This window comes from Physeter macrocephalus, chromosome 1 (assembly GCF_002837175.3).
Source record: "Physeter macrocephalus isolate SW-GA chromosome 1, ASM283717v5, whole genome shotgun sequence".
NCBI lineage: Eukaryota > Metazoa > Chordata > Mammalia > Artiodactyla > Physeteridae > Physeter > Physeter macrocephalus.
In genome coordinates, this window is record NC_041214.2 from 22506551 (window position 1) to 22530462 (window position 23912).

Genomic DNA, 23912 nt, shown 5'->3' on the forward strand with positions numbered 1-23912 from the left:
GCGTCCGGAGCCTGTGCTCCGCAGCGGGAGAGGCCACAGCAGTCAGAGGCCCAAGCACCGCAAAAAAAAAAAAAAGAAAAAAAAAAGTAGTGATGAAGTGCTCACTAGAGATTTGAGTCTGGGAACCCCACGAGCTCTTGTATTTGGCTCAATGTTAAGTAAATTTGGAACTGATAATATTTATTTTCTAAATTAATTTGATCTTTTTCTTTTGTATTTATTCTTAATTTCATTCCCCCTGAATAGTAGATCCTTATTTTGGGAACTTCAGACTTTGTTTTGGTGAAACTAAGATACAAGGCGTGTGTGTGTTGTGGAAGGGGGCATAGACCTGCTTCCTGCTCCCTCACAGCCAGGTGAGTCAGCGGGCATATGATTCAGGAGGCAGCTGCTGAGGCTAAGCAAACAGAGCCGAGAATGGCTGCAGGGTTAGCTCTGAGTAATTGTGCTTAGGCGATTTCTTGTATTGATAAATTATTAAACTTTTGAGGGTAACCTAAGCTTAAGATTTTTAAGATAAAGAAGGTGATGTTTGACTTGATGCCCTCTGTGTTTCCCTGGAAAACCCATTTGGTTTCAGCAGGAAAATCGCTTAAGGGCCCCAGCCAGGAATCACTGAGCTTCCAGGGCTCCCAACGTTCCAGACAGATTTCCAGCCAGATTGAAATGTGTTATGGAAAATTTCTTCATTTTCTTTTTCATTTTAGTCTGAATAAAGAGAAATAAGATGTGAGAAATACTTTCTGGGGCTTCCCCCACCAACCCGCAGCTTCCTTGGATTAGACTCCACTTTTGAAATGGTAAAATTAGGAATGGCATTCTACAGGGTAAATAATATTGAAGAATTATGACCTAACTTAGGCATCAAATTTTTTTCTGTTTAGCTTCATGATTTAGTGTAACACTTAGAGTGATACTGTGTTATACTGTACAAGTTGCCGGTGACTTCCCGTTTTTATAATACTATCATAATCTGAGTTTTGCTCAGGGATGAAATGTTGATTTCATTTATAGGTCCTTGGTCAAGGAAAGGAGTGGAGAGGTGGTGATGGAATTAATACTATTGGAGGGGGCCAAAAAGTAAGATTGATGAAAGAAGTCATGGAACATTATGCCAGTCAAGAGGATCTGGTTGTCTTGTTTACTGAATGGTAAGAGAAAGAACCTGTGGCTTTCTAAGTCTGTATTAAATTATTTTAAAAGAGTTTAAATTCGTATTTGTAGATTATATATTAAATTATTTTATTCACATGAGATCATTGTTTTAAAAAGTAGATTTTACTCACAATTATAAAACCATGGTCTGACGTAGTTATGTAATATGATCAAATTTGATGAGTTACCATAAACACCAATGGGAAAACAGGGCATGAGCTAAAATTTTTGTGAAATTCATGTTTCAATCCTCACTTGAGATGGAATAAAGATCATATTGAATTTTTCTATTGAGAGAGCAGCTCAATGGATTCTGGTTGTCTGGGAGAAAATACGTCATGTAAGTTATAAGTGAGAAATAAAAAAGCCTATGTTTAATAATAAAGAAAAACCTTTCTCATCTGTAAATACCTTTTTGTCTACTAACTTTGGAGCGTTCGCTGTGTTTCCATCTTCTTCTCACTTTTTTTTTTTTTTTTTTTTTTTTGTGGTATGCGGGCCTCCCTCTGTTGTGGCCTCTCCCGTTGCGGAGCACAGGCTCCGGACGCGCAGGCTCAGCGGCCATGGCCCCGGACCGGGTCGCGAACCCGGTTCCCCTGCATCGGCAGGCGGACGCGCAACCACTGCGCCACCAGGGAAGCCCCTCACATGTTTTTAATAATGTCAAGTTGTCATGAGCCATTATTGGTTGCCACCTTCTTTCTTCCATTTTTCTCTACATTCTTTTTTTTTTTTTTTTTTAAACTTTATTTTTTGGCCATGCGGAGTGTGGGATCTTATTTCCCTGACCAGGGATTGAACCCACGTCCCCTGCATTGGAAGCGTGGAGTCTTAACCACTGGACCGCCAGGGAAGTCCCCCTACATTCCTTTTTATTTTTATTTTTTGGTCATTGGTCATCATTTTAAATCCCTTTGCATTTTCCTCTTTAACTTAGGAAAGTTATTTTATATCTCTCCCTCAATTTGAAAATCCCAAACCACAGATTATTACAGATGAAAGTAAGAACAATGCTTTTATGCAAATGTTAAATAAAGGCAGAAATTTTGAAATGAAATGGACATACTGAAGTCCGGGTGCCATCAACACTTGACAGGTTTTGAAAGGGTCCATATACTTGCATCATTAGAATTTCTCTCCTGTCTCCTGGGAAAAAATAAAGTTCTGCTTATAGTTATTTATTCTTGCAACATGAGATGTGGTATAGATGGTGTTAGCTTGTGTACTGAGAATTTTTCTACAGAATCTATTATAATATATTTTTTTACCCTTAGAAAAAAGATCAGGAAGTTGATAATAAACAGTTTAGGTTAAATATTGAGTATGTTTGGGTTAAAATTACCATGGATTTTAAACAACCATTTTGGTCAGCTTGAACTTGCCACACCTATGTTTTGACTTTGAGGCAGATTCTCCTTGTAGAAGTTACCACATATGAGCCAGTAATAGTTTTGGATTCCCAAAACTCTTTCTGCATTTTAGGAAGAACTCATTTTCCTCTCCCTTTACTCTCCTATCAGACTGCCCCTCCCCACTATCCCCCATCTAAGATTTAGGCTTGGAAGAAACTGGTTTCATAAGGGGCCAATTTGTTTCTAATAAGAAAAGGGACACTGTGAGATATCTGAAGACTGCTTGAGGTTGTATTTGTTTATTTAGATGATACTTTAAGATCCAGTGTGACAGAAAAGACAACAATAAAATTTTAATGGAAGGTCCAGTGTGTGCCAGACACTGTTAGTATTTGAGATTTATCAGTGAACCAAAGATTAAATTTCTTGACAACTCCCTCTGTGAGAATAGCCAGCTAACTGAAAACATGCAGGCCCAACTCAGCCAAGCCCTTGTCTAGGAAGAAGCATTAACATTTTCTCTGTCATCTGCACCTGCCATATCTGTCCTCCTGGAGAAACCTAGGGATAATGAATAAGTAACCAAGATAAAGAAGGATGGACAACTGGTGCCACTTTAGAGCTCTTTTCTCTTCTTTTTTTTTTTTTTTTAAACAACACCCTTTTAAAAAAGTACTGTGTACAAGTGATCAATACAGTAGAAATTGTGGGTAATCCAAGGTCTGGGAGAAATGAATTAGACTGTAAATTATTTGAAATAGGAAAACCATTTTGCAACAGTATTGCTAATCTCCTAATTAAGCTTACCTCTGGTTAAGGCTACAGTTCAGAATTTATTAAAATTTTAATAAATCAAACAGATTCCTACTTCTTATATGATTTTTTTAAAGGACAGTTTAACTGTACTAATTAGTTTTATGGAAGCATAGGTTACTACTATATGGAAAAAAATACCAAGATTTATGTACTTAATAGTTTAAATAGTATTTTTTTTTAAAAACAGCTTAGTTGAGGTAGAATTTATATACTGTGACACACTTATTTTAAGTGAAAAATTCAATAATTTTTATTAAATTTACGGAGTCATGCAGTTATCTTCACTATTCAATTTTAGAACATTTCCAATAACCCACAGTGATTCCTTTTGCTCATTTAGATAGGCTTTTGTGAATTAATTTGGAAGCAATCTTATAACATTGTTTCCATGGGAATTTGTATTCTAAACTGACTTTTGGATGAACGTTTAAAATTAGAGACTGGGTGTTTATAAATATACTCTAAGTTAAGATTTATCATGTTTATTTCAGATAAAAATAAATATTTTGCAAGGGTTTGGGTTCTACTTAAAACAAAATGAAAACTGAAGCTCTCCATATGAGACAGTACCACAGATTCTTTTTCAAGTTATTTCATACTGCAGTGTGTGTGTGCGCACGTGCGTGTGCATGTGTGTTTTATTGCAATTAAAAAAGTTTGTAAAGCTGACAGTCTCCCTTTGATTAGAACAACCACCAGTAAATATAATGGATTTAATGACTTTAATGGACAAAGCGTGATGAGTTGTTTTGAAATAGTCTTATAAAGATTTTGGGGACAAATATTGTAACATGATAGCTCAAGATTCCCTATGGATTAAAATTATAATGATTTTATAATTCACCTTGGTCAAGGTAGCTGAACATTTTGAATTTATAATAAGGTACTTCGCATTTCTTTTAGAATTACCTAGTAAAACATGTATTTCTTTTAGTCTAGTCACATTGAAGACATATGGTCAGACCTAATTATTATTACATAGTGGGCAGTTTTTTGTTTTTTTTTTTTTTAAGGATAATATGTAGGCCAATATGTAACAAAAGGTGTTTAAGTTATTGTGAGTAAATTTGATACATACTGAATATTCCCACAAACTTGTTCTGTGCTGGGTACAGTAAAACATAAACCAGCAGAGTCCAGACCTTGAAGTAAGTATGTTGTAGAATACTTTTGAGTATCAGATAAATAATAAAAACTTTGGTCATTTGTTTTATTCGTTTTCTTTTAGGCTAAAGAAGATTCTTTAGAATAAAAGTAGTTAGAAATACAGTTGGTGTAATTATTTGAGTTTGAATTTGGATGTAGCAGCAATTTATATTTTTTTGGCGGCACTGAATGTAACACCATTAAACAGAATACAGATGTGCTTTGTTTTGAGAGACTCCCAATATATGAAATAATTGAAAGACGTATTTGGTGGTGGTTCTTGGCCTCACCAAAAGGAGTATTTCCTCTCTGAAAATACCTACCCAAGGATTTTGCTATATAGCAACTCCCCAGTTCATTGAAGTATAGCAACTCCCCAGTTCATTAAAGTATTTGTTTAAAGATGACTAGCTCTATGACTTTGAGGTAAGATAAGGGAATTGACTTTGCAATTTATAGGCTCTTGCTAACTAATGATAGCAGTCAGGTAGACTGAATTTAAAAAAAACTAGAATGGTAGTCAATGTCACAATATAAAAATAAAGTTGATATTGAATTAAAATGAATATAAAGTAAAGCTGATATTATAGTAGTTTTCTAGGTGGCTCTGTTCTGGGAGATTGATCCAGCAAACACTGGTTGAAAATTGAGGGATAGTCTTAGTTACAGAAGTCTTTGCTGTTAGTGTATATGCCTCATCTCACTTTGATTGTATATTGCTAGCTTTTGTTCACTTTTCATGTTGAATTGTAATTGTTTTTATGCTTCAGACAGTGAAGCTTAGAGCTGTACCTGATTTACATATTGTCAGGGTAAATAGCAAGGAATCGATAAATACTAGCTAACAGTATATTGGCATTAAAAGACGGAGAAACATCTTGCAAGAGGCAGAAATATGGTGGATGTTTTGAGACTGTTTTTTAAAGATTTTTTCTTCATTCATTTGGAGAAATAAAGTGACTTAAAGGCAGGAAAGCATCCACATTTTCTAAATCTCAAAGATAGAAATTATGTTAAAAATTGATTTTTGATTAGAAACGATGAAAATGCTGCGGCTGCTTCTTTTGATCTTTCCCATGTCAACCAATGTTTGTTTCTTTTAACTTCGAATTAAATATTAGAAGTGACATCAGTGAGCATATTTTTCACTTTGCATTCAGAATACATGTCTTGAGCAGAAGCTTTGACCCAGGTATTGAACTTAACACTATAGAAAAAGAGATTGACACAGATCCCACCCTCAAGGAATTCTCGTATTATACTAATTCTGCAAACAAAACTGAACCAATCTAATTTAGAAGAAAAATGTGTGTCTTCAAAAAAAACTTGAATGTTGGCATAATCTCTTTAGAATAATTAACCTTTAGAAAATTGTGAAAGATTGTTTTATTTGATCATTTTGCTAATTGTGAAAATATTTTTATGATTTTGTTGTTATTAAGAAGTATAATTTATATGTATTAATTCTACAGGGGACCAGATCCTATCTTATTTTAGTCTATGAAATAAACATTTTATACCTCATAATTTAGGTTACATTCCCAATATGCCTACATTTTGTATTGTCTTACATAGTTTATACAGAAGGCAGAGTGAAAATTTTCTAAAAGCAAGGCTTTTTAAAAATGATGGCTAAAATTTTAACTAACTATGGCAGATTTATCTGATGGACTTCTTTTTGGCAGTGAGGACAGCTTAAGTGTGCAGACACAAAGAACCTAGTCATTAGTGATGGACAGCATTTCATTATATTAGTATGAAGGAAAGCCAGAACACATCAGAGTTTTCAGTTTCTACACCGCTTTTTAGTTTTTTCCCTTTTTTTTGAAGGAAAGGTTGAAATCTTTAGCTGACACTTAGACATATGCAGTGCCTTCAGGCTCCTCCATGGTGGTGTGAAGTATGATTAGGAATTATGTAGGAAATGAGTGACATTTTTTCAAATTGTTCAAATGTTCTTATCAGTGTTTACTGAGTATATTAGTGGGTATGTTGAAATAAGGAAGAAGCAGATTGTATACAAAAGAAGCATTGGTTGTTTATATATATCTAGATAAATGGTACTAATTTGTCTACTTTTTGTGTGTGTGTGTGTATATATATATATAATTTTTCCCCCAAACCAGATTATCTACTCCTTGAATCTTGTTTTTTTTGAGTGAACATATATTAAGCATCTGTTATTGTGTAAATGGTGCTAGCTGCTGTGGCTGGATCAGGGAGGTGACTGGGACAGAAATTTTGCCCTCTGGATACATTTTTCTATCCACAGGTTTGTATACGTTGTATCTGGCATGCTGTAGCTACATCATAATAAATGCTGGGGATTAAAAAAAAGCTTCTTGATTTCTTCATTGATTCAATGAATGTTTATTGTGCACCAAATAGTTATCAGATTTGAAAGTTCTAGTGTTGCAGAGATCAGTTTAACTATCATTTAAAATTAGAGGGAGATTTTCATTTCACCATTTATTTTACAATAAAGAGACTGATGCAGAAACACCAAGTGATAATGACACATACCTAGCAGCTTGAGCAGTTTGAGGTCTTTGCCACATTCTCTCTGCTAGTGTTACTCCAGCACAAGGCTACTCTCAGGAAACTGTCTGGAGAAAATGACCCTCCACCTAGCCAGTGTCCTCATTTGACTCCTACCTCTACCCAGCCTCAGTAAAAATTCTATATTCAGAAGATGAAATTATATACCATTTGGAGGAAAACTCCCCCAAGTAACAGTTTTTAAAATAGAACCCACTTTATCCGAACTAATTCTTTCCCCTTCCTTCAAAATTTCTACAGTAAATTTAATCATTTCCATTGTGATTTCATTGTAATCTATTGTGCAAGTTCAGTTGGGTGGACATTTCCAACTGCTTTTTCCTTTAGGTGTGTGGGGGGGAGTGGTTCCATAATATTGGTTTGTGGCATTAATTAGCTATGAAAATATAGATATGTGTTTAAGGTGAAGACATGAAGGGCCTAGAGTCTGTCATACAGAGGGAAGTAAGTCAGAAAGAGAAAAACAAATACCGTATGCTAACGCATATATATGAAATCTAAAAAAACCCAAAAAACGTTCTGAAGAACCTAGGGGCAGGACAGCAATAAGATGCAGATGTAGAGAATGGACTTGAGGACACGGGGAGGGGAGGGGAAGGGTAAGCTGGGACGGAGTGAGAGAGTGGCATGGACATATATACACTACCAAATGTAAAATAGATAGCTAGTGGGAAGCAGCCGCATAGCACAGGGAGATCAGCTCGGTGCTTTGTGACCACCTAGAGGGGTGGGATAGGGAGGGTGGGAGGGAGACACGAGAGAGGGGATATGGGGATATATGTATATGTATAGCTGATTCACTTTGTTATAGAGCAGAAACTAACACACCACTGAAAAGCAATTATACCCCAATAAAGATTTATAAAAAAAATAAGGACAGAATTGTCAGGTGTGTTGCTACTTGCTTTCTTCAGTTTCATTAGCTTTTAAGCTTTTAAACACTAGCTGCTAATAGTTTGCGTGATTATAACTTTTGGCTTAAGTTTATATCAGTGGGGAGGAACAAATAAATAAGCTTAAGGAACACTTCTGTTGCTTTCTTCTCTGGCTCCCCAGTAGGGGGAATATACAGACGAATAAAGTCGTGGATCTGAAGGAAGACCATGCAGTCTAGTATAAACAGTCAATCCCAGCATGAAGAGTAGAAGATAAAACATTCTGTGAAAAAGGAGAGGAAAAGAGCTGTGGAGGTTAAGAGGAAGGAAACGATCTTTTACATTTATGCTGCTCAAGTAGAGGTTTGTAGAGGAGGTGACCTTTGAAATGGGCCTTGAGGGTGAGTGGTTTGGACATGATTGGGAAAAGACATGCTAAGCAAACGAAACATCATGATTAAAGATACGGAGGACAGATCAAATAATTCAGTGTGACCTCAGAACAGGTTATTTAATGGAACGTTATTAATGTGAGGCTGATTCATTTAGATTTTGTTTTACAGGCCAGGGTTTGGTAAACTAAGGACTGGCCCAGGCTCTTTTTTGTAAATAGTTTTATTGGAGCACAGCTATGCTCAATTATTTGCATATTGCCTATGGCTGCTTTGTACCACAATGGCAGAGTTGAGTCATTCAGCGGAGACCATATTGCCCTCAAAGCCTAAGGTATTTTCTGTGAAAGGCTAGATAGTAAATATTTGCTGAGTCCTGCTTTAGACCATAGTGGAGAACCACCGATTCAGTCAGGAGACTGGTACAGAATAGTTTTCAGGAGAGTTTGTCAGACAGTCCTTGTTAGAAGTGGGGAGGAAGGTGGGTGATGTGGAGGCTTGTAGGGTGTTTGAATTAATCTAGTGCAGTGACTTCTAGTGGGAGTAGAGAGACTTTAAATTCTAAATAGATTAAGTAGATGGAATCAATGAGATCTGGAAAAAGATTTGATAAGAGAAGCCTTGGAAAGGGAGGAGGGAAAGCTGAATGAAAGATTTTCAGCTTGGGTGACTGTATGGTTGCTGGTGCCACAGAAACAGGGAGCACAGAAGGACAAACACTTGTAAAAGTTTCAGTGACCTGTTAGAGGTAGAACACTGACCTGTCTGCTAGAGGACTCAATATGACCGTGTGAGGTTTCCACCTTATGGTTTTTGCAGGACCCAGGAATATTTACCACAGTTAGCTGTGGAAAGTTTTATTTTATTCTTCATATTTAAATGGGCCGAGTGACCATGAGAATTATTTTTATGACTGTTGTGCATTTTTTATAAAGTTTGAGCTTTTGGGTTGTTGTGGCTAAAATAATTTTAAGTAGAAAACCTTTCTTGCTCTTTGAAAAGTTAAATCGGTTCAAAGAACTTTCCTGAAGTACTTAAACACAGAAACCACAATGCTACTAGAAGAAAAGGGGAACATTTCAGCAACCTTCCATTTTTATTCAAAGTCAAATCCTCATTTGAATTACATGAAGATAATTTTTGCCTTTTACATTTTGCTTTACGGGAATTGCTTTTTGTTTATAAAGGTAATGCCTGCTTATAAAATACTAAATTATAAGAGCACAAGTTGCTTACACTCCTCCTTCTCAAGCTACTGACATCTGCTAATAGTCTGACCTATGCTGTGGAGATACCATATCCTTCGCTGGGATTACAAAGACAGAACAATCACTTTGCCAACTGTGCATTTATAGCTTTGAATACATGATGCTGCCTACAAAATATCTGAATCAATTTGGTCCAAGTCTCCAATCATATGATTCTCTGACATAATGAATTCTCTTCATCCATCTCTCCAGACAATGTGTTGGTGTTGCTCTGTAGCTTGCCGGGCAGTCTCTGCCTCGGAGGGTTTGCTTTACTTACCTCACTGCTCATGGCTCACACGTAAAACTGGTCTTATTTCCTAATCTTCAGTATTAAAAAAAAATTATATCGGTGACTAGTAGTCTTGAGGAAAATATCCCTGTTAGAAGAGATAGGATTATCCTAGGAGACAAAAATCTAAAGTGATCATACTGATGAAATCAGTTGTACTTACAAGAAAAAAAGAAACTTGTTGTATTTATGTAAATATCATTTTGTGAAGTCAGATTAATTCAGTTTTGTAAATAAACAGGGAGGGAAGAGTTGGCTTGAGGTTTTAGTCAGAACAAATTTATTCTGATATAAAATTTATCTTAAAACGTATGTGTATTTGGCTAAAAATAAAGTTGTTTAAAACTACAGACTGGTGTAAACGTAAAAGTGAGTTTTTCTCCTACCTCTTGTTTCCTCAGTCCCTTTCCTAGAGTAACAATAATGTTAATTTTGTTAACTTTTTTGAGAGATTATAATGTGTCAAGTATTGTTCTTAATTTTTTATTTTTAACAATAACTTGATGAGATAGGTACTACTTTCTCCCTCATTTTACACTTAAAGAAACTGAAACATAAAGAGTTTAAATTACTGACTTGTCTGTGGTTACTCAGCAAATGACAGAGCTGGAATTAGAAACCCAACTGGCGGACTTCAAATTGTATGCACTGAGTCACTTTATGATTATGTTATTAATAGTATTAAAAGTTTCCTGCCCATTGATCCTGGAAGAAGGAAAAAACTATATGCCGAATAGTGTATCTGTGTACACATATATCAATATATGTTTTAATTTTGAAGTTATTTTTTGTAACTGAAATAAGAAGCAATGATAAAATTTAAATTCTCTAGAACAATTTAAAAGGAAAAAAATAGTCTATCTCTCTGACTCCAACTTTACATTTACTATTTTTTAAAAAATTGGCTATAGGCATAATTACTAAATTTAGTTGCACATTAGCAACATTTTAATCCACTTTTTTTTTTCCAAAAAAAATTGAGAAATGGACTATCTGGTGAGGGCGTGTATACTTGTGAAGTCTGGTTCTTTAAGGGAAAGAAAGAGAGACAGGAAACAGAGGGTAGGCAGCTTCCTTTTTAAAGCACAAGACCTGGAGACTGCAGGAACATACCAGTTCCACTCACACTCCGTTGGACAGACTTGGTCATGTGGCCACGTGGCTTCAGAGTAATCTTTAGCCATGTGCCCAGTTAGCATGCGGGATTCCATTATTAAAATAAAGGCGTAGGAATGCCTTTGTGGGCATATGGGGGTCAGTTAGCATCTCTGCCGTAAGTGTAAACTTATGCTATTCTTGCTAAACTAATTTTTTAAAGTTTCATTGGATTTTTACTTTTATAGAGATGAGAAATAGTCTTTTATTTTGATAAAATAATTCATATATAGAAAGTTATTAAATGTTGCCTGATGCATTACTACTGTCCTAGCATATTAACAAACTCCTTGAGAGCAAGTCTGGCAAAGGCATGTGGAACAGCCTCCTTACTCCCCAATTCAGATATCACGGCAGTGCATTTGGACTATTGGCTATTAGGAAGACCTGGTGCTGAATTAAAGAGCCTTAGTGGGACTTCCCTGGTGGTGCAGTGGATAAGACTCCGCACTCCCAATGCGGGGGGCCTGGGTTCGATCTCTGTTCAGGGAACTAGATCCCACATGCATGCCGCAACTAAGGAGCCCGCATGCTGCAACTAAGGAGCTGGTGAGCTGCAACTACGGAGCCCGCCTGCCGCAACTAAGACCCGGCGCGACCAAATAAATAGTAAAAATTAAAAAAATAAAAAATAAAAATAAAGAGCATTAGTTTACTCTTCTTGTTTTCCACCTGGGATGTCAAGTCATTAAATTATTATCTTTGTAAACCTTTGGTTTTGAGGTACTCTGATGTTAAAAAAAGAGGCAAAAGAATTTGTTGTTGTAGCAAGAATTTTAAGAATTATTCTAAGAATTATAATAATTTCATATTATAAGTCATTGTGATTCTGTGGATGAACTATGAGGAATAAAGTCTCAAGGGCTTTCCTGGTGGCGCAGTGGTTGAGAGTCTGCCTGCCGATGCAGGGGACACAGGTTCGTGTCCTGGTCCGGGAAGATCCCACATGCCGCGGGGCGGCTAGGCCTGTGAGCCATGGCCGCTGAGCCTGTGCATCCGGAGCCTGTGCTCCATAACAGGAGAGGCCACAACAGTGAGAGGCCCGCGTACCGCAAAAAAATAAAAATAAAAAATAGGCTAAAGTCTCCAGAAAAATCAATGAAACTATAAATTTCATTTTTTACATATTTTTTTCAAGTGTATTGAGCTTTAAAAAGATGCACTTGTCTATATACTTTTATTTTCGGATTTCAGGCTAAATAGTGATTCAAATATAAATTTATATTGATGACATTTAGTAGGTAAACACATTTTGTCAAAGATAAAGAAATCTTCAGAAATTATAATGGATGGGTACAAATTATATAGAAACATTAGGCAGTTACAATGGCAGCTTCTGTCAATGATTGTGTTTATATTATGTTATACAGCAAGTTACTGATTTTTAACATTTCAACACTGTTTTAGAATTTTGATTTTGGAGAGTAAGTGATTATTGAAAAATATTAATGCTAAAAAAGCTGTCTTTTATTTGGATTTCATTTGCCAATGTAATGTAAACACTAATAATTTAATACAATCCATATAATTTAAGTTGAGGGAAGCTTGTTTGGTTTACTCTGTAAGTAGTTGGTATTAATCCTGTGTTGGATTCTAAATTCTGACTTTTGTTAGAGCCCGTTTCTTGGTTTATATGTCTAAATTCTGACAACTGTATTTTAAAACTTCTTCTTTCCTTCATCAAACAGCTTTAATGTTATATTTGCTGGTGGTCCAGAAGAAGTTCTAAAAAAGTTCCAAAAGTCAAACCACAAAGTGGTCTTTGCAGCAGATGGAATTCTGTGGCCGGATAAAAGACTAGCAGACAAGTATCCCATTGTGCACATTGGGAAACGCTACCTGAATTCGGGAGGTGGGTAAGGTGCTGGAAGAAAAGCGTAATGCAAGTCATAGTAAATTATAAATATTGATGAAACAACCTCTTTAAAAATATGTAACTGTAGACATGAGGTTTGAAATAACCATTATCTTCTGTTCCTATGGGAAAATTATTAAAATCCACAGTGCATTTTATAGTTGACAAAGCATTTTTTCATCTATTATATCATATGATGCTCCTAACGACACTAGGCAGTGTAAATGTTATTTCTGCATTATAAGTGAGAAAACCCATGTTTCCCCGATTTAAGTGACTTTTCTTAGAGACATTTAGTTATTAAAGGAAAAACAACAGGGATCCAGGTCTTCTGACTATAATTTCATTAAGAATTTTCTGCTCTAGGATAATGGGTTTATAGTAAATTCCCTTACTTAGGAAAAAGTGCAAGCTACACTCATGTAGCTTTAAAAAATAGGCATTACTTAATTTTATCTATATTTTAAATATATTGGAGTAAATTATTTATCTTGAAATCACTAGTCAAAAAAAGATTCAACATTGAGTGTCTAGGTGTACTTTAAGTACTGCATTAGCTATGCCACCATAGATTAAAGGAACAAATTATCGCATTTCTCTCTTTCCTTCAAAAAATAAAATAAAATTTGACTTTGGACCTTATTATAACTCCAAAATGTTTTCCTTAGATTGTGAATAATATAAACATATGACCAGAAGACATGGCTGTAGGATGGGGGACATGTCAAAGAAACAAGTTGGGTGGAAATTGCAAGCCTCACTGGGAAAACAGATTTTGGGGTAATTTATATATAATAACTGATTGTATTCCGGTCAGTTCAAATAAGTTCTGCTTGAGATAGCATCATGTCTGGATTCTAGACTTTGATCAGTTACGTCTGTCAATGAAACTTTCAGCGAGTAATTCCCTTTCTCTGAGATGCCACAATTACAGCTGTATTCACCTGCATTTTACTTTAGCAACCCATTTCCATATGGTACCTTGGGACTTTGTCAACCCATATAAATACTACATTTTTGAAACCTCAAATCCCAGTGTGTACTGCCTAGTTTCAGCTCACTTTTTCTCTTCATCTCCGTATGTTTTTAAAAAGTTCATGGTTTGGGAGATCTCCTGACCATTTTATTTTTCTCCTAATTTATCTACCACCTTTGGATTTTACTTCAATATTCAAGACAGAACCCGGGGTTTCTCATATTGGTCACTTTGTCCTCAGTATTTTAGCAGTCCTTCCTCTTAGATTTACAGTAGAGATGGCTGCCCACTCTTGACTCCTCTGTCTGAGCAATTGAATTGGGAATGAGTACAGCTTCCATCTCCAACTGTTAACCCCTCAGTGACACCTGGCTAACCTTTTAACTTATCCTAAGCCCTAGGTAGTTTAAGAGCCGCTTAGCTATGGAACTCTGAGATAAATTTTACTTTGTATTTTTTAGTTTTTCTAAACATGTAGAGTGAAATATATCATATGTAAATGTATTTAGATAACGATATATCTACTCCAGAATCTGAATTTCAAACAGATGCACAATACTGTGGAAACAGCAAAAAACTAGTGAGTGCCTTTGTGAGCAAGTTTAATTAAGGAGAAGGTGTTTATATGTGGGAAAGTGATCATACAAGGACATCAGAACGTCATCCTTATGCCTTCTGTAGTCAAAATAATTGAAGAAATGCTAGAAAATCTAAGTATGTTCAATAAAAGTTTGTGTAAGGTTTATGAATGATATATTGAGAGTTATTTAAGAGACATGAGTTTCGTTTGTGCGTACCTCATTTAGTTAAAAAAAATCTTTATCATGGAGAGTAAACATGTTTCCTTATGAGGAAAATTGTGCAATATTAGAAACTTAGTTCTTTTGAAATAATATGACAGTTTAATAGAAAAATGTAAATCATAAAATATATATCACATACTTTGAAAATAGATGTAATTCGTTTTCACTTTTTAGGACGCTTGGGATTTATGAAATGGATAAGGAAACATAATTTTTGAAAAACAGTAGTATAAACCATTGGAAAATATCATGTGTTGCTTCTTGAATATGTTTTTTATCACAGAAGATTGGTTATAAGAATTAAAAAATACATCTTTTTCAGTGTTTTGGGATTTTTTTATTTGGCAAAAATGACACACAAAAATGAGCCACCAGTGATTGATTTAGTCATGTTTTCATTTTGTCTTGTTTTCTTTAGTTAACAGTAATATTCCTGGACCTATTTCTTTTAATTCTTTTATTCCTATGAGGACATTCTAATCTTGAGGGTAACAAACTAGGTTTCCTTTCAATTCACAGGAGTAAAATTGGTCCTTTTTAAAAAGTACTGCATATCAATGAAGCATAGCAGTTTGGCTGCATTTCTGAAATTCAGGGGAAGACTCAAACACGGGAAGAATGATCCTGTTTTCTGTGTCTTTTACCGACAGCTGTTTTTGGCATATTTAATGCTTATGCTCTAAGGCCAAGGTGAACAGTCCAATTTTGGACTTCCTTTCTCCAGACCATGACACACAAAGCCCAGCCAGAAAATGGTTTAGCAAACACACTACTGACGAGCGCAGTGAAGGAAAAATTGCCCAGATGTCCTAGATATAAAATTTCTTTGGGATGTTTGCAATCAGTGACAGATCCAACATTCCTGTGATTGCGTACTAACATTAAAACCACTGTAGTAGAGTTTTTTTTTTCTTTTTTTTCAGAAACAGTGAATCCTTTACAAAGGATCTAGGAACAGCATTTTAGAAGGGCAGAAAGAAAATTCTTCTGTCTAATTCTAACTTTTTCCTAGTAACTCTTTTTTCCCTTACAAGCCTTCTAAAACATTAGTTCTCCCTCGTGTGTCAATTAATTTGGGGAATACGTTTATTCAAAGAGAGTCTTTGATTTTGCAGTTGGTAGTAAAAACTTCCTCTCTTACAGTTTATATATGGAAACAGAGGATACCCAATAACTCATATTTCTGTCATGGTGAGCTGTGAAATTCAAAATTAAGGATTAGGACTAATAGCTTTACAAGTCTGTGCGACTGGTCTATAAAATTAACATAGACATGAGTTTTGGTCTTTGAATTCTGAATCCTCTATTCTTTCTCTTTTGTATTGCAGGATTTATTGGTTATGCTCCATATATCAACCGTATAGTTCAACAGTGGAATCTCCAGGATAATGATGATGATCAGTTATTTTATACTAAAATTTACATTGATCCATTGAAGAGGGTAGGTAATAGCTCTCACTTTCAGTGTAACTTCCTTGTTGAAATGGCTACTGGTGCTCCAGCCATTGCATCCATATTCTGGGCAGTTAACAGGCAGAATAATAAATAAAGGGCCATTTCAGTTGTGTCAGTGCTCTCTAAGTAGCTTATCTAGAAGTCTTACAAAATACTTTCTCATACTTTTCTTTGACCAGAACATATTTATTTGGCCACACATAATATGCAAAGGAGTTTTGTTCTTTATTTCAAGTACATGAGTCCTACTAAAAATCTGAATTCTCTTATTAAGGGGAGGAACGTTGGGGACAATAGCAGCCTGCCGTAAACCCTAAGGACAATATTCCTGAGACTGGTTTAAATGAAACTTTGGAGAAAAGTAAAAACAAAGTTCTCTAATTTGATAATATTTTTAGTATATTCACCTAGTGTAAGTTAATGTTTCATAAGTTTACTATGTATAACCAGTACAGTTCTAAAATTTACTGAATTGTGTATTTCTAGGTGCCGTCATTAGGAAACATAAGTGTTTTTTTACGTATATTTTACAGTGAGTTTGCAACTGGAGCTGCTGCTTTTTCTTAGATAAATACTCCAGTTATCTATATATTTTCATTAGATACTTCTTAAGAAACTGTATTCTTTAAATGTTTGTTTTTCTTCTCTCCATTTTTTTACTGTCTCTACGTGCCTGGCATGGCCAGCCTGAGGACTTGGTTTCTCATCTGAGAGCAGAAACCTACTCCTGGCATGAGTGCTAGCCCATGCAGCTTGATGCTTGTCTTTCTGAGTGTAATTCAACAGTGAAAGTGCTCTGAGTCTTATTTAATTGTTTTTGCTTTAGGATGCTTCTTCTGAAATATCCCTGTTGGGTCTGTAATATTTTTTGTTGTGTAAATCCTATTTAAGTTTTTCTCTAAGCATAAGATTTTATCTGGTTAGCATATGTCTTAGTCTGCTTGGTTTACCATAACAAAATATCATAGACTGGGTGGCTAAAATAACATAACTTTATTTTCTCACCGTTCTGGAGGCTAGAAGTCTAAGATCAGGGTGCCTGAATGGTTGGTTTCTGGTGAGAGCTCTCTTCCTGGCTTATAGACGGCAGCCACCTTCTTGCTGTGTCCCCACATGGTGGAGAGAGAGACAGAGACAGAGGGAGGGTTAGGGCTTGAACATATGAATTTTGAGGGAACACAAAAATTCAATCCATAACAGCATGCAAAGACAATTTTAGGAGTATTATTTTGACAGAGCAATGTAGCTGAAAAACTACATTGAGAATAAGATTTGTAAAGCAGATTAATCTTTATGATTAGGTTGATTAATTATAAACCTATTGTAGCAGTCAGGGAGGTTATGCTGCATAATAATAATCCCCAACCTCAACAGCTTAACATAACAGGGGTCTTTCTGAAGAAGGTTGCTATAATAATTTATGTATATTTAAATTCCCTAAAAAAACAAACTATATTAACATGATAGTGTTGTTTGCTGTTTTTATTGTCATTTTTAATATTTTTTCTGTTCTCAATTTTAGGAAGCTCTAAACATCACACTGGATCACAAATGCAAGATTTTCCAGACCTTAAATGGAGCTGTAGGTATGCTTCCTAAATACTGAGTTGCTCATGTGTGCAAATGAACACCTGTGTTTTCAACTGTCTGTCTTTTGTTATATTCATTTGGGGCTATGACTAAGATTGATGTGTAGGTATTGCAGCTTTTAAAAAGCATTGTACTCAAGCTGAGCTTGATATAAATACATTCAGTTAAAATCATTTCCTAAGAATAGTGCAAAGAGATAAGCTTCTGCCCTTAGGTAACTTAGACTTTAGCATCTCACCATCTGGGGACTGTAGATATAGTTTTGAATTAATTACACTTTGTTTTTACACAGTTTTCAGTATCAGCTCTTTACATTGTGAGCTACTCAGGACTATTAGAGTATTTTAACTTAGGTTAAAGGTAACTGGTAACGAGGCATGTACACTGTGGAGTGAGTGTGAGTGTGTGTGTGTGCATGCCTATATGTGTTTTCCTGATAGACATGTATCTTGATAAAAATACATTAACACATTAAATTTAATTAATTGATACATTAAAAATAAACATACATTAATGCATTAATACTTCACAAATTAAAAATACATTGCACTTCAATACAGTTTAATATTCAATAGTTTAATATTCAATTTAATTATTCAATTAATTTCAATTAAAAATACATTGCAGTTCAATACAGTTCTTCAAGGCAGTTCATAAGTAAAAAGATTCTTAGAATAGAAGGCATTTAGTTTGGAGTGCTCTGGAAATGTGAGGAAAGGAACTTGAAAACAAACAAAAAAATGTTTCTGCTCCCATCTGACTTGTATATTCCTGGAATTTACATTAGGCCTGATTTTCAAGAACTGGAAATACTATCAGTGATGGCCAGTTGTAGAAACCTAGCTTATGCCTGGCAGTTTTCTATTTGCCATACATATATTGTTATTATCATTATAATAACCTAGAAAAGCAGGCAAGAATCCCATTTTATAGATGAATAAATTGAGACAATAATTTAATTCATCTGGGATTATGTCACTCTCAAAAGGCAGAGGCAGTATTGCAAAGATGCTTTCCTTCCACCAAGACCCCTTGGTGTCTTAGCACCTCAGTTTGCTAGCACCAGGTTGGAGAAAGTCAGGTGCTCAGAATCCGTATCTGTGTCAGTGTTGTCCTTCATTTTAGATATCTGCTGACTTGGAGCAGGCAAAGTTTCCAAAAGTGTAGCACGTGGAATAGCCTGCGTGAGAAATTTTATAACAAAAATAAGATGTATAAATAGATATATATATACATGTATATATGAATACATACACATTTTAAATTACTAAAATCTGTCTTTTTAACCCAGATGAAGTTGTTCTGAAATTTGAAAATGGCAGAGCCAGAGCTAAGAATGTGTTTTATGAAACATTACCAGTGGCAATTAATGGAAATGGACCCACCAAGGTGAGTCACAGTGACCACTCTCTGTTTCCTTATTTCTTGGAGATAGATTATGGAGCAATATATAGAATGACTCCTTCTCCTCCCTCTCCCCTCCTTCCCTCCTTCTTCCCCTACCCCTGTTTCCTTCTCTCCCACCTCTTCCTCCCCCTCCTCCTCCTTCTTTAATATCTTTAAGAGGCTTGGTAAACAATAAGATCCTACGGTATAGTACAGGAACCTATATTCAATATCCTGTGATAAACCATAATGGAAAAGAATATTAAAAAAAATGTCTATATGTGTATAACTGAGTCACTTCGCTGTTCAGCAGAGATTGGTACAACATTGTAAATCAACTACACTTCAATTAAAAAAAAATTAAAAATATCTTTAAGAGGTTTTATTTTGGTGCCGACAATTTACTAGTTTCATCTTTTACACAGTATATTATCTGCTTTCATTTAGATTAATCAAACTGATGATTTTTCCTCAGCAGATGGATAACTTTCTATTCTATTTGTAACACATTTCAGTTTAGTGTTTAATGTAATAGCTTACTTGAGAGTGAGCCACATTTCCCTCATACAGAGTATCCTCTCTGAATAAGAAATGTTGAGGTTTATAAGGGATCATTTGTTTCACCTGAGTCACCGTTGTCAAAGTTAATAGCTCTCTTAACGTTGGGGTGTAACTGTAGGTCCAGAATGCTTCCTCTTATTTTTTTATAAATTTATTTATTTATTTATTTTATTTTTGGCTGAGTTGGGTCTTCGTTGCTGCGCGCGGGCTTCCTCTAGTTGCAGTGAACGGGGGCCACCCTTCGTTGCAGTGAGCGGTGTCTACTCTTCATTGCGGTGCGCAGGTTTCTCATTGCGGTGGCTTCTCCCGTTGCGGAGCACGGGTTCTAGGTGCGTGGCTTCAGTAGTTGTGGCTCGCAGGCTCCAGAGCTCAGGCTCCGTACTTGTGGCGCACGGGCTTAGTTGCTCCACAGCATGTGGGATCTTCCCAGACCAGGGCTTGAACCCATGTCCCCTGCATTGGCAGGCGGACCCTCAACCACTGCACCACCAGGGAAGACCCCAGAAAGCTTCCTCTTGCACTTATTCTATAACAAGGTTGATGGATTATAGTTGACAAATATATAATTTGTCTAATGAAATTTTATGTGCTTTTGGAACATGTATAATTGAGCTTGCTGACAGTGTTACTGACTGCAAAATTTGTAATAAGATTGTATCGCTGGAATCTGATTAAAATAGAACATGAATTGTTATATATATATATAAGTATATATACATGTATGTACACACATATATATACACACAAACATACACATATATGTTTAGTAATACAGTGCTTAAAACAATGTTCTGAGATACTAAGATGATGCTGGGCTTACTCATAAATACCTAGAAAAGAGATTACCAGATAAATTTGCATTGTGGGAAGAGAGGATGGCGAGATGGGGTCTGCTGTTTCAGTGGAGTGAGTAGCCTGAATTCCAATAAGAGCTATCTGCATGGGAAGACATTCAAGGAAAAGCCCACACTGGCAGCTTTTCCACCATAAAAATGGAGGAAGTAGATTCCCCTTCTCTAGTTAATTTTTCCACCTTGCTTTTCATCCCATCCAGCCCTCCTACAGAGCCTTCCCAGTGGGCTCCTTTTTCTGTATGGTAGCAATTTTCCCAGCTCTAAGTCTCTCCTTCTCATCAGCATTTTAAAGACCCTCAAGCCTTTCTTATCCTAGAAACCCAGCCAACACAAACTGCAACATCCTTTTCAATCTACCTTGCCTCCCAGCCTGCCTGTCTTTTTCCCTGCCCTGCACAGCCACACTCTTTAAAGTAGAGACAACTCACTGCTACCATTATTCCTGTTCCCATCACCCCCAGGAATGGCTCCTGTCAAGGTCTGTTGTGACTTCCTTGTTGAGTAGTAGACACTCATCAGCCCTCATTTCTCTTTCATCCAAAGATAACATTTGACGATGTTCATCCTGTTTGGTCCAGTTTGAAATACTTCCCTTTGCTTCCATGATGCTCTGCTGGTTTGTCTAATAATTTTCTGGCCTTTTCAAGTCTCTCTCTTTCTCTTTCTTTTTTTAATATACATTTTTAAAATTTAACACTCTGTGTGTGTAGGGGGTTTCAGGGGTTGGGTGATCCTCTTCCTGAATTGTTTTAGTTAAGTGTTCTGCAGGTGTCTGTCTGAGACATCTTTCCTTTCCCCAGCTACACGCATTCTTAGGTAATCTGCTCCATTCCCAAGCCAGCAGCGCTGATTATTTTCAAATCCTTGCTGTAGCATCTATCTTTCCTGAGCTCTGGGTGTGAATACCCAGTTGTTGGATTTATCTGTGTGTCATACAAGACCTGGAGGTCAGGACCTTCAGCTCTGCCTCCTCTTCCACCCACTTGATTGACCAGAACCTGGGTTTTGTTTTGACTGTATTTACCTCCTATTCCCAATACAAGAGACATCCTTTCTAACTCCCATGCATGGTGGTTTGTCTAATTTGCTTAGAGTCAAGAGCAACCTCCTTAGTTCAGGCCACCTGCAGCCTGCCACCAGTAGCAATCACCCAATAGCAGTCTGGAACTAGACTATTCTGCTGAAGCAGAAACCCAGTTAAATTACTTACCTGTCTTATGCCCTCTATAGATTTAGGTATGAAGTTCCACATTCTCAACTTGGTTTTTTGTTTGTTTTTGTTTTTTTTTTTAAATTTTGCTTCTGGCTTAGGGGTCCCAAGTCTACCATCCTATCTACTCCCCCACTCCTGATACTGTAATATCTATACAGAATATCTCATTCTCAATAATTCTCTCCCTCAGCTCCTCCATACTGAGTTTATTTGAACTTTGTAAATGTTTCATGTTTCCTCTGTCTGCAAGTCTTCTGTACAGGCATTTCACTCATTCTGGAGTCCTCTGACCTAATTCCCACTTGCTGTACCCATCTACTAAGTGCTGTTCATCTTTTAGGTGTCAACTTTGCTTTAACTCCTTAAGTCTCCTGAATGCCTTTATAATATCTGGAACTTTGTCCATCCCAGAACATAATACCACACGCTGGACAGGGATGGAACTGAACTTTTTTTTTTTTTTGTCTCTTACTGGGTCTTTAGCCTAGGAATTACAGAAATCATACCTATCCTGTTCACTTTTTGTTTTGCCAGGGTCCAGCACATGTGTAGCATATATTAGCCTTTCAATAAATTGTGATTGAATGTCAGAGTCTATAAATAATCTAATGACCTAGCATTATTCTTGGGAATGATGACCTAGCATTATTCTTGGGAATGAATAATTCTTCCAATTATTCTGGCAGGGCAAACTAGTCATAAAATTTCTGTGGGTTCCTGTAACTGTCCCTAGGCAGATAAATGGACTTTTACAACTGGACATCTATAACTAAATAGTGTGCTATTTCTACTTGGTAATGTAATGTTTTAATCAAATTTAAATGTCTTTAAAGAGGGCGCTTGGTCCCAGGATTTAGTTATTGTGAGTGAGGCCTGATATTCAGTGATTCCATTGTTTTCACCATTTTTTTCCAAATTTCCAGGATAATGCTGATAGGAGTTTTACAAAGCAATTGAAAGACTTCTCTTAAGAAAAGGAGCTCTAGTCCTCAGTCATTTAGAAAGACCTGTGTGTACTAAGAAATTTTAAGTCTTCCAAGAAACATTTTCAGTTTGGGCTATCACTGTTTCCGGCATTTCAAGCAGTATGATGATCCTATTATATTTTCTGTGACATGATTTTATGATTCTATTTGGCAATAAAATGAAGTAATTTTTTATCGTAAAACTTATGTTTGGTATAATGTAAAATTTGAGAAAGGATTATATAAATAAGCATTCAACTAATGCTAATACTTTATTTAGGAATATGTTAAAGTTAAATAATACCACATTTTCCTCTGTGTTCAGGATAATGAGGAAAGAAGGCAGATTACTCATTTTAGATATACCCTTTTTATTTAACCATCATAAAAGATGAAAGGATTTTTATCTGATATTTTGTAATTTAACTTATTTTATTTACTAAGAGATGATTATGTCAGTAAGTCATAACCTTAATCCCAATGTTAATATTTAAGCCATTTTTTTCATTTAAAAGTATACATAGTCTGAAAAAAAATACATAATCTGTAAATGATAAATTGCTTATAATGTGTTTATAGACCAAAGTATGTGAAGGTGAGTTTATTTCTTAGTTACTTTCTCTAAATCTCATGCTATTAGGAAGAACAACTTTTAAATTATAAACAGCTTTAAAAATCACTTATAATCCCACTACCCTCTCATATTCTTTTCATTCATAGTTGCTTTCAGTATTTATGTCCTTGCGGTATATAGATATGAGCATTCATATTTTTCATTTGTTTTCATAATGGTGTATAAACAATTTTGTGCTTTTTAATTAACATTTTATTTGAAATACGTTTTTAATTTATTCTAAATAATTATTCTCATACTTGTCTACATACAATCTAATATAAATCAGTTTTTAGACAGAAACCATGACTTCTGGTTTGAAGTTTCACTTTTTATTCTTGAAACTTATTTACTGTTAGTAACACATCATAAGATTTGAATATTTGAATACCTAAATTTTTATTTTAAATATCAGTCATTATGAGATTGTTAGTATTTTTTTTAACATCTTTATTGGAGTATAATTGCTTTACAATGGTGTGTTAGTTTCTGCATTATAACAAAGTGAATCAGTTATACATATACATATGTTCCCATGTCTCTTCCCTCTTGTGTCTCCCTCCCTCCCACCCTCCCTATCCCGCCCCTCTAGGTGGTCACAAACCATTGAGCTGATCTCCCTGTGCTATGCGGCTGCTTCCCACTAGCTATC

At 35.7% G+C, this 23912-nt stretch overlaps 1 protein-coding gene across 2 annotated transcripts in view; it reads left to right on the top strand.

Annotated features, from left to right (window-relative positions):
• Positions 1-23912, top strand: part of PLOD2 (procollagen-lysine,2-oxoglutarate 5-dioxygenase 2) — a 110206-nt gene that overhangs the window by 42846 nt on the left and 43448 nt on the right. For both annotated transcript variants that reach the window (XM_024131799.3, XM_024131801.3), the window contains exons 4-7: positions 12678-12841; positions 15952-16064; positions 17601-17664; positions 18960-19057. In XM_024131799.3, the coding sequence (XP_023987567.1) occupies positions 12678-12841; positions 15952-16064; positions 17601-17664; positions 18960-19057 (439 nt within the window). The remainder of the gene's footprint in view (positions 1-12677; positions 12842-15951; positions 16065-17600; positions 17665-18959; positions 19058-23912) is intronic.